The sequence below is a fragment of the Argentina silus genome (assembly GCF_951799395.1).
Source record: "Argentina silus genome assembly, chromosome: 20".
Classification (NCBI taxonomy): Eukaryota; Metazoa; Chordata; class Actinopteri; order Argentiniformes; family Argentinidae; genus Argentina; species Argentina silus.
The window spans coordinates 12,726,828-12,738,190 of record NC_139674.1 but is presented as its reverse complement, the minus strand read 5'-3'; the positions used below and the strand labels follow the sequence as shown (position 1 = coordinate 12,738,190).

The 11,363-nt window shown below is 47.5% G+C and overlaps 2 protein-coding genes across 4 annotated transcripts in view; one reads left to right on the top strand and one right to left on the bottom strand.

The window, feature by feature from the left end:
• The window catches only part of ncaph2 (non-SMC condensin II complex, subunit H2), an 8,227-nt gene extending 5,149 nt beyond the window's left edge, over nt 1–3,078 (top strand). For all 3 annotated transcript variants that reach the window (XM_083692308.1, XM_083692309.1, XM_083692307.1), the window contains 5 exons: nt 184–261; nt 618–667; nt 975–1,076; nt 1,408–1,557; nt 1,798–3,078. In XM_083692308.1, coding sequence (XP_083548434.1) covers nt 184–261; nt 618–667; nt 975–1,076; nt 1,408–1,557; nt 1,798–1,941 — 524 coding nt within the window. In that variant the 3' untranslated portion in view covers nt 1,942–3,078. The remainder of the gene's footprint in view (nt 1–183; nt 262–617; nt 668–974; nt 1,077–1,407; nt 1,558–1,797) is intronic.
• sco2 (synthesis of cytochrome C oxidase 2) lies at nt 3,049–5,229 on the bottom strand. Its single transcript, XM_083692310.1, has 2 exons — nt 5,186–5,229; nt 3,049–4,602 (listed from the first exon to the last, which is right to left on the bottom strand). The coding sequence occupies exon 2, from the start codon at nt 4,584–4,586 to the stop codon at nt 3,624–3,626; it is 963 nt and encodes a 320-aa protein (XP_083548436.1). The 5' UTR covers nt 4,587–4,602; nt 5,186–5,229; the 3' UTR covers nt 3,049–3,623.
• Between the last annotated feature and the right edge of the window lie 6,134 nt (nt 5,230–11,363).

Sequence of the window (11,363 nt, the reverse complement as noted above, 5' to 3'; positions counted from 1 at the left end):
ACATGAACATTCAGTATGATACAACAGTATGATAATAGTCTACATGACATTAGTCCCAGTCATCTTAGTGGTATCATTCCTGTGTGTTTGGGCCTTGGTGAAAGGTACATACTAGGTACAATAGTAGCCTAAATGGCCCAGACAGTAATCTTAATGGTATCATTCCTGTGTGTTTGGGCCTAGATGACGAACATTCTGACGATGACCACGAGCCCTTGGCTGACATCCCAGCTGAGTTTGGAGGTGATCAGGACTTGCCAGGTAATGCCAGACGGTACTACTCATGCCAGGTAATGCCAGACGGTACTACTGCTTATCCTGTTATCTGTCTGTCTGTGACTGTCTGTCTGTCCCTCAATCCCCTATCCTGCCTATCTATCTGTCTGTGTCTGTCTGTCTGTCTGTCTGCCTGCCTGTCTGTCTGTCCCTCAATCCCCTATCTCTCTGCCTGTCTATCTGTCTGTGTCTGTCTGTCTGTCTGTCCCTCAGTCCCCATGTATTCACCCTGTCATACCCCCCCCGCCCCCCCAGGGAAATTCGGTGACAGCATAAAATCACACGAGAAAATCCAAATCCAAGGAGAAAAACAAGTGTGTGTGTGTGTGTGTTGCTTTCAGAGCCCCAGATCGATGGGATGAGCTATGAGGACCTGGTGAAGAAGAGTGTGGTACGTACCGTATGCAGCGCTCCCTGGACTCCTGTCCCAGCGTGCAATAAGTCACACCTGGAGAGACCAGATCACCTTGTATTCCTCCATCTCCCAGTGCCCATGTGGAATGGTAGTACAAGGTTGCCTCTTCTCACTGTGCTGGTGTCCTCCTTCCCTCTCTCGCTCCCTCTCTCCCTCCTTCCCTCTCGTGCTCCTTCCCTCTCTCACTTGCTCGCTCCCTCCCTCCCTCCCCCTCTCCCTCCCTTGCTCCCTCCCTCCATCCCATCTTCCCTCTCTTGCTCCCTCTCTCCCTCCCTCCCTTCAGGAGCAGTTCCTGATCAACTCGCAGGGCTACGCCCAGGAGACGGAGCTGTCACGGCGGGTCAAGATCTGGGAGGACCTGATGCGGCCGGAGCTGGTGCTCCAGGTGAGACTCCTCATCTGCACTGTGAACAGGGGGGGCATGGCCCCGCCAGGCCACCGTAACCGGGGGCCCCCCCTTTGGCGTGACTCACATTGACTCCTCCAACAGCACACAGCGACACAGAAAAGAGACAGTCACAAAACCAACCCTCCCCTCCTCTCCCTCCCCACACCGACACACAATGCATACAGGGAGGGAACGCACATGCAGCTGTGGATATATGGGTTATTATGACACTATGAATGATAGTGTGCTCATCTGTACTACTGTCTATAGGATCAATGTCCTGTGTGCTCTGCTGGCTATTAGCTAACCTCTACTTTCCCCCCTCCAGGAGGCGCGTCCCACCTTCGACATCCATGACTATGGAGACAGGGTTGTAGCAGCCCTGGGTGGGATTGGAAACAGGAGGTCTTTCGCTTCCATAGTCCACGGCTTGGACAACTTTGAGGCCTGCAAGTACATGCTTGCTTCCCTGCAGCTGGTAAGTGTCTGTCTGTCTTGTCTGTGTGTGTGTGTGTCTGTCTGTCTGAGCAGGCCGACCTGAACCATACTGTGCTGACTCTGATAGTTTCCTTTCACGTTATCCTTTCCAGCACTGTTTCAGCAACTATGCTGGATGCGTAGGACAGCTCAGTTTGGCTCAGCTCAGGAGTGTGTGGATGAGGGTATGAATGTGTAAACAGGGTTGTGTGTAAAGCCTTGCCTTCCTCGTCTCCCCCAGGCCAATGACTACACGGTGGAGGTAGACAGGAGAGAGGGGCTGGAGGAGACCATCGACAGCATGGGGCTCACGCTGCTCAGCAAGCTCAGGGCCAACCAACGCTTCAAACACGCCCTCACAGCAGCAACCACAGACTCCATGTGACCCAAACGGACTTCTCCTCACTGTGTGTGTGTGTGTGTTCTGCCTAACAAGGACTCAGAGGGGACACCCGTACCCTCATCTGGAACGTAACGCTTGTGTGTCTGTGAGAGACAATACCACTAGTGCAAGGAGTACGCCTTCTCTCTCTCTTTAAACACACACACACACACACACACACACTCTTTTTTAATTCCTCTTCTGCCAGTTGCTATCTCTGTTCTCGACTGTATGCCATTGGAAAGATGCCCTGCTCTTATTGGCCTACTGATACATGTGGGCTATGGTGCCCAAGAGAGAAGCTCACGATGTTCAACAAATTCACCAAATGTTTTGGTTTAATTTATTGTCAAGACCTAAGGACCTCATATTTTTCATATTTCTATTATCACAAAGTGACAGTTTTTCGGTATATGAGCTCTGGAGTGACTGCAGAGCAGAAAACACCTCATTCTTTGAACATTTTCTCTGTCAGGTATCATAAATGGGCTTTAAAGAAACTCATGAACAAATGTACACCGTGCACTTTATTAGGAACACCTGTACACCGTCTCATGGTGGAGGTGGTGGAATGGTTTGGGGAATGTTTTCTTGGCACACTTTGGGCCCGTTAATACCGATATCAATTATCGCTTGAATGCCACAGCCTATTTGAGTATTGTTGCTGACCATGTGCATCCCTTTATGGCCACAATTTACCCATCTTCTAATGGCTACTTCCAGCATGATAATGCACCATGTCACAAAGCAAAAGTCGTCTCAAACTGGTTTCATGAACATGACAATGAGTTCAGTGTTCTTCAGTAGCCTTCCCAGTCACCGGATCTGAATCCAATAGAACACCTTTGGGATGTGGTAGAACAGGAGATTCACAGCTTGAAAGTGCACCTGAAAAATCTGCAGGAATTGCTTGATGCAATCATGGACCAGAAGGAATGTTTCCAACATCTTGTCACGATGCCACGAAGAATTGAGGCTGTTTTGAGAGCAAAGGGAGGCCCTACCCAGTATTTGTATAGTGTTCCTAATAAAGTGCTCAGTGAGTGTGTATATACAGTATAATGTATGTCTTTCTAGGAAATTATGTTGCATTGTTTTGTAAAGGAGAAAAACATTAAACCTTTTATTTTTTTTAATGTGGCCAGAATACTGTATACAATTAAAATTAAAATGTATATACATACTGCAATGATACCAACCAATCATTATTCATGACGGTAGTTAGTGGCCTTAGTGAAGTGTAGGCTAATGGTACAAAGACAGAATCAATTGCCTCAGATAAGTGTCCATCCCCGTTGTGGTTCAGTCTGGTCTGTGAATAACTGAACAGGCCCTCATTTCACATTGAAAATATCTCCATAAGGTCTTCAGTTTAGCCTGGGTGTAACACATGGTCAGTGTTGCTGCAGTACTGGGCTGCGTTTCATTCCAGAACGTACTACCTTCCCTTCGACCCTTGTTCACTCCCCATCACAGATCTGACAGGACTGGATAGGCGTAAGCAACATAGGGTAAGCTAGGTACAGCTCTAGCCGACAGATGCTCAATCGTGTCAGATCCGTGAATGAGATCGGATGGTGGGGAAGAAGTTTCTAGAATGAAACGCAGCCGCCTTGCTCTTGGTGCCAGTCATTCAGTCATGTGGTAACTTGACCTAGGCCTTCATAGTAACTTGACATAGGCCTTCATAGTAACTTGACATAGGTCTTCATATGGTTCCTGATGCTCTCGGCGATCTGCGTGTCGCTCTTCATCCTATTATAGTAGTCCAGGAAGAGTCCGTCTGGGTTGACGAGGTAGATGAGGATGGTATGGTCCACAATGTAGTCCCCGTCCTCGTCCTTAGGCCCCGCGCTGGCGTACACCCTGTAGTCCCGCCCCGCCTCCTTCACCTCCTCCGCCGTGCCCGTCAGACCGATCAGGCGAGGGTGGAAGTCCTTCACGTACCTCTCCAGGGCCGCCACGCCGTCCCGCTCGGGGTCCACGGTGACGAAGAGCGGCTGGACGGGCGGGAGGGAGGGGTCCTTGTCCAACGCCGCCACCACGTCGCTCATCTTGTCCAGCTCGTCGGGGCAGATGTCCGGGCAGTGGGTGAAGCCGAAGTACAGCAGCACCCAGCTGCCCAGGAAGTCCCGCTTGGTCCTGCGCTGCCCCCTGTGGTCCAGGAGGTGGAAGCTCCCCTGGCCCAGAGCCACCTTCTTCAGCTGCTCTATCCGCAGCGTCTGCATCTTCTGCTGCTTCTCAGAGCGCACGTACCACCACGTACCCAGGAGGCCCCCGCCGAACAGCAGGGTCACCACCAGCCGTGTCCGCAGCTTGATCCCCGCTGTGGAGGAGGAGGAGGGTTTGGGGCCCTGGGAGAGGAAGACCCTCTGGGTCAAAAGGGGCAAGGTAAGGGGACAAAGGGGACTCCCCAGTGTATGTTGTAATAAGGACCCATACGGTCCTCCTGTCCTCTGTCTGAGGGTCTGATGATGATGATGTCCACTGTTTAGTGACGGAGATGAGAGCCACACTCTTTGGACGCGGTGTGTGGAGTTGGAGCAGACAATGGAAGACCTCAACGTACACCTCAGGAGTCTGCCGCCATTCCGGAGGTCTCCCCTTGGAACGCCTACAAGTCCCAGCATCCTCTCCAGGCAGAGCATCCTTCTGAGACCAAACCTAAAACAGAACAGGAGAGGTAGGTCAGTGGGTTACAGGTCGAGCTGCAAATATGATACGTTTCTATATCCTCTGGAATCTAATGAATCTAAGTTACAGTTGTTATACCTTCCAAATATCATCAACATCATATTATAAAGCAGTCCTCTGTGGCTCAGTTGGTAGAGCATGGCGTTAACAACGCTAAGGTTGTGGGTTTGATTCGCGCTGGGACCATATATACTGACAAATGTATGCACTCGCTGCAATGTAAGTCGCTTTGGATAAAAGCGTCAGCTAAATGGCATATATATATAAAGCAAGCTCGGCAAATCAAGCTGGCTAATACTTCAAATACAAACACCGAAATAAAGAGTGTTTCCCTTCATAAGCAGAAAGACGAGTTTTCCGGGTGAATGAATCATTACTTCTATAGCTCCTAGAACATCATCAGAAAGCATATCGCCCCAACTCAATGACATCTAGCTGGTTGATGTCTATACAAGTAACAGTGACAACCTGTTAGTAAAGTAATCTACGCTTTTACACAACACTCAGGTCCTCTTATTTGTAACGAAGTCATTAAGAAAACATTAAAACATACCTAAACCTGCCGTCTGGGTCGACCTTTACATGCGTAAACCTCTCCTGCGGTTTGTACGACACACGACATCCAGCGCAGTTTCAGGTCTGGTCTTTCGACAATAAAGGAAGAGGCACAAGACACATTCACACAAAAATATGAGCAGCTATGTCATCAAACAGTCTTGTATTGAGAAATGACCATTATGTTATTGCCAAGTGCCATTACAAAAATGTATCAAGATTACAATCATTTGGATAATTGACATCTGCAGATTCGTGTCTTATTATGGGAGATCACCGCTCATGATGTCGGATATATCCAGTAGGTGGCGTTGTCTCTCTGTTGTTGCACTCTCATGAGGAGTTGCATGTTGTGGTAAGGGAGAGAGATTGGTTTTAGCATGTAATATCAAAGAGGATGCAAACGTGCCGTATTTGGTAATACCTTTGGTTTGGTAATAGGCTAATTTATATTGGTCCATGTGTTTCCAGGGTCCAGAGACATGATAGGAAAGGGCCTCCATACAATCAGGATACAATCAGAGACTGGCCTGAAAAAGTGCCACCTATCAAAAGAAACAACAACCACAACAAGTAAAGTCATGCCTAAAATGATTGAATGACTTATTTAAACGCCATATCCATAGTTGTTAGTGTTTCATCTGAGAAAAAGCTCTCTTGTATCCAGCTTGGTTTTGGGGTAGAAATGTTCCATCTGAGAGAAAGCTCTCTTCTTTCCAGCTTGGTTTTGAAATCTTTCATCCGTGAGCACACTTTTTCCGTGCCGGTGTTGGGGCGTTATACGACGGTGTGTTTTCATAGCCAACGGGTGATGAGTCATGACTAAGTATGTGTGAGAGAGGGGAATGAAACCCACTCCACAGTTCACGATTGAGTCCACAACACTCTCATCGCCTTCTTGTCACGAACGCACGCATTCCCTTTATTGATTTCTCTTTCCATCTCTTATCGTGTTTTCCTCTTTCTCTCTTCTCTTTCATCCCTTCATAATGTGATGCCTGTTCTCTTTCCATTTCTATTTCTGCCTCCCTCTCCCTGTATCTCTCCTCCTCTCTCTCCTCCCGGGGCAACATTTGCCTTTCAAATTAAGATATCTTCATTGAAGTGGAGTGCCGTGAGTGCACAGAGCATGACGCTATTGATACGGTGAAGTGGATTGTTTTCGATGTACTCCAGTTAAACCTCAAACCGATAATGTACGTTATTGTCACAAATTCTGTGGATAGATGAAGATGTAGAATACAAGATCTGATGTGATGTGGTGCTGTCGATTTTCTGGGGAGGCTGGTGGAGGTAGAAATCGGAGGACGGGCTCATTGTAATGCATGGAACGGAGTGAGGAATGGTATCGCACACACACACACGCGGTGTGATACCTTTCCCTATTCCGTTCCGTGCATTACAATGAGCCCGTCCTCTGGTTTCTACCTCCACCAGCCTCCCCTGGTAGATGTCCATGCAGACCACAGTGAGACCTATACTATCGGTGCTCTGGTCGGAGGCCTACGGTTCATTTGGTTCAAGTTGTGTCGGTTAAATGAATATAATGTGTATGGAATGTGGTTCTAGCTTTACTGTGGTTATGATTTGTGTGCGTGTGTGTGTGTATATATGATTGTGTTCAAGCTATTTCTCTGTATCAGACGTATGTGTGGTTGAGCTGCGTGGCTGTAATGAATGGAGTGTGTATCTGGCACTGCAGGGTAATTAGTGGGCTGTTTAAATGTTAATGTGATGCGGGGTGGGGGGGGGGGGGCACTCAGCCTCAGTCTCTGGGGCGAACACACACACTCATACACATGCGCACGCACACACTCAGAATTACAGCCATGATTAGAGGAAATTAGAGCAGTGATCGAAAAACCATCCTAGACCGTGTATGTGTGTGTGTGTGTGTGTGTGTGTGTTTGTGTGTTTGTGTGTGTTTGTGTGTGTGTGTGTGTGTGTGTGTGTGTGTGTGTGTGTGTGTGTGTGTGTGTGTGTGTCGTGGTATTAGAGCAGGATCAATTGTGTGGGCGACTGTCTCCGTATGAGACCTAGACAGGGGTTGTATAATGTGTCTGTATTGGCTGTCTGCTAACCCAGTGTTAACAGCTTTCGAGAACTCCCGGCACCAAACTCTAACCTCACCTCACTACACCCTCCCAGTACCCGTGCATAAGGCCTTAAACTGTCGTAAGAGTGATAGTGAAAGTAAGATATGGAAACTGACATTCCGGGACAAAATTAGCCTGTCAACACGTTGAGCTCAAGATCCGTCAACTGGGTGTGTGCGTGAAAAAGTACATGAAATATCCCCTATCGGTAAACCATGGCGTAAGGAGCACATTGAAAATGGATTCAGGTCTGGCTCTAAGATTCCAATAGAAGTGCCAGTGTGTGGTTTGACATCGTGTAAAGTGTGTGTGTGTGTGTGTGTGTGTGTGCGTGCGTGCGTGCGTGCATGCGTGCGTGCGTGCGTGCGTGCGTGCGTGCGTGTGCGCGTGTGTGTTCTGCCCCTGTGATGACAGTAATAAGCAGGCTTCATTCCCTCGGGTCCACCATGGTCACTTAGAAAGAAGAGCAGTAATTACATCCTCTCTCCTCTCTCCTCTCCTCTCCTCTCCTCTCCTCTCCTCTCCTCTCCTCTCACTTGATGATATACTGTATTGTTTATCTTCTAATCTGACCGAGGCTTGAGTATGACAGAGATAAACAGCGCCCTAACATAACCACAGACAGCACCAGTCAATACTAGTAACATAACAACACCCTTGACTGTAGAGAACTGTAAGAAGATTTGTTTAGGAGTATTGATTGGAACATTGCAATGGGGACGTGTCGGCCATTGTGCATGGGAATGATGAACTGTTGTCATCTTTTCCTCTAGGGTTAGGGCTAGGGTCCTATTTCATACACCAACCATGCTGTTCACCATAAGACACTCCTGCTAGTAGGCCTACTGCCTTAAAGTTAGGGCACAAAGATATTGTTTCAAACCGTGTGTGATTAAAAAGTCATAGCTGAGCAGTAAAGAGTGTGTGAACCTCTCAGTGTGGTATTTAGGGAGGAGTTTCAGCCTCTTTTTCAACCAGCTCTCCTTCCTTCCTCATGGCAACATTTATCTTCTTATTTTCACATGCCACTTCACTATTTTTTTTCATTTTTTTTTTTTCAGTTTTTACTTATCTCTTTCTCTCTGTCACTACCTACCTCTCTCTCTCCTCCCCCCTCCCCCCTCCCTATCTCTTCCTCTCGTACTGCAGGGCAGCAATATCCAGGTCATATCACAGTGTTCGTGTCTCTCTCTCTCTCTCTCACACACACACACACACACACACACACACACACACACACACACACTGTGGTAATCATGTCCTATGTATTGCTGTCCTCCAACACACTTGTACAATACAAAATGCTAACAAGTTAAGCTAACTATTGCTAGTGTCACTACTTAAAACTCCTTGTGCCCGATAGCAGAGCCTGTATCAATGAATCCAGCTCTGCCCCAGCTGTGTCTAACAGGGTCACACTGTGTTTCTATCAGAGTGCTCAGGGCGATGTCGCTCCATCTGGGAATAGCTAGTTTCTCTCTCTCCCATGCTAACTGGGGCACCTGAATGGAAACTGTTGACTCTGTTTGGAGACGGAACCCCGCCTGTCAGCTGCTCCGCTGGCTGGTTGCCTGGCGAGAGGAAACAGAAACAGGAACAGGACATCTTGTTGGAATATATACTGGGTTGTCAATTTTGGGTACCTGGCTGGAGGGAGATTTTGATGCCATGGGCTTAATCACTCATACGCGCACATGCACTTAATCACGTGCACATATTTGGACTCAATTCACCATCAGGGTTTGAAAAAGTATGCAGCTTACTCATGAGGCTATAAGGATATAGCCTGACTACGCCACCCCGGGACTTCCACCCAGGGAAATACTCACAATTTCACAATATTAGACATACACTACACACACACACACACACACACACACACACACACACACACACACACACACACACACACACACACACAAACACAGGGGCCTATTTTGACCTAGTACAACTATAAGCAGCCGACTTGGACTTGATTATCATTTCTACCGGCGGTTCGTATTTGTAGCATGGTTCAATCTGATTACCTTTGGATGACAGCGCATAATGGATGACAGCGTCCCATCTAGTGCAAGTCTGTTTCCACAGTCTGTTTTGTTCAGGCCAGTTGTCGAGAAGACTCGTTCTGCATCCGCATGAGAGTGAGGTAGACACAGAACAAGCTGTGCTTCCTTCCCAAGTCTGAGGTACTGTTCTTTACCGGTGATTCAGCTCTTCCGCGTAGTCAAGTGTGCCACACCATGTCCATGCGATGGAATTGGTCTTCCTCTCCAACACTCACCAGGACTACAAACTAATGGATCTGAAGTAGCTTGTCAGGGCCTTGTAGAGACGGAGTATGCGGTTGACAGCAAGGTCCAAACTGAGCCACCTGATACTCCGATGCTGAAGTACCTTCCATGTACAGTACTTAGTGTCACAAAACATGCAGAATTCGGAGTAGAACAAAACATGTGTTTTAGAGTGGCCCTTCAAACAATTTCTGAATCACTGCTTTTGAATACAATAAATGTGTTATGTAAGGATAACTTGCCATCAAGCATGTTCTTCCTCTTAGTGCTGGATTTAAACCAGCAGGCAAGATCGATACAGAAAATCTTCAACCTCACAGCCTGATGGGTGTGAGGGTGAGCAAAAACATGTAAAATGTACAACATCATGTAAAATGTAGCCAACTCAGTGAAATATTGCAAATGCACAACGCAGTTGTGACTGTCAAGCCATTACCTCGGACGACATCGAGTCACCAGCGTGTGCATTATTGTACACAATGTGTCAGGGACAGCCAAGAATGGAGGTGGAGGGATTTTGGTCCAGGACCCTGCTCTTAATGGCATTCCTGATTCCCAGATGGACACTAGCAGTTGGCCCATGGGTCATCCATTTTAGATGAGCTGTCAACCTTTTTTTTTTTTTTTTAAGTGTGATTCCCTGTTGATGTGGTGAATCACATCGGCTCTGCCCCAGTGTCTGCATTCTAACTCATGCCGGCAAGTTGCACACCAAAAAATGAAAAGGTGTATTCCCAGGCGTGATGAAAGGCCATTCCTTGGTGCACTGTGACTTAAATTAGGAGCTATATGAGGCTGCCCCTGCATTCTTCCTTTTTATTTTGATGGAATATGTGACTCACACTCTCTCTACAGCCTATGGGGAAGAGATATAGATTTTTAATTAGGTAATTGAACAAAAGCTTAGACACTGAAGCCAAGTTCCCTGCGATGGTCTCATTTCGGAAGATTGCATTTGTGTCTCATCATCTCCATCTTCCACGCATCTCTTTCTCTCCTCTGACGATGTTCCATTCCTGCTGCCTCTGTCCCTGTCTTCCTCTGCGCTGTTTGCTAATGCTGGTCTCTCGTCTCCTTCTTTCTCTTTCGCCTTCTTAAAATACCTCAATAAGCTCATCTGGAATAACAGAGTTGATGAGTCTTCCTTGAAAACACATAGTAGCTCGCTAATTAGTTACATAGAATTAACACGTCCTCTCGCCTGTTCATCTCTGTTGCTGTCAGTGTTTTGGCATGAGAATTGTTAGGGCAGCGTGAGGGCGTGAGGCTGAAGGTGAAAGTGTGTCACACACCAGAAGCGTGACATTTTTTTTTAACATTTTTTTTTACATTTATGGCATTTAGCAGACACCTTTATTCAAAGCGACTTACAACAATACATTTGTTTAGGTAAGTGAATCATCTATCCAACAGTCATCATAAGACAAAGTAATCAATACTCACACCAGGGGCCATTGGCAGTCGTAATGCCAGTAGGCTATCTTTTATTAGCAGGAGAGAACTTGTACAGGGGGATAGTGGGGGTGAAGAGGTCTCTAGGGTTGGGGTTAGGGTTAGTACAGGGGGGGTAGTGGGGGTGAAGAGGTCTCTAGGGTTGGGGTTAGGGTTAGTACAGGGGGGGTAGTGGGGGTGAAGAGGTCTCTAGGGTTGGGGTTAGGGTTAGTACAGGGGGGGTAGTGGGGGTGAAGAGGTCTCTAGGGTTGGGGTTAGGGTTAGTACAGGGGGGGTAGTGGGGGTGAAGAGGTCTCTAGGGTTGGGGTTAGGGTTAGTACAGGGGGGGTAGTGGGGG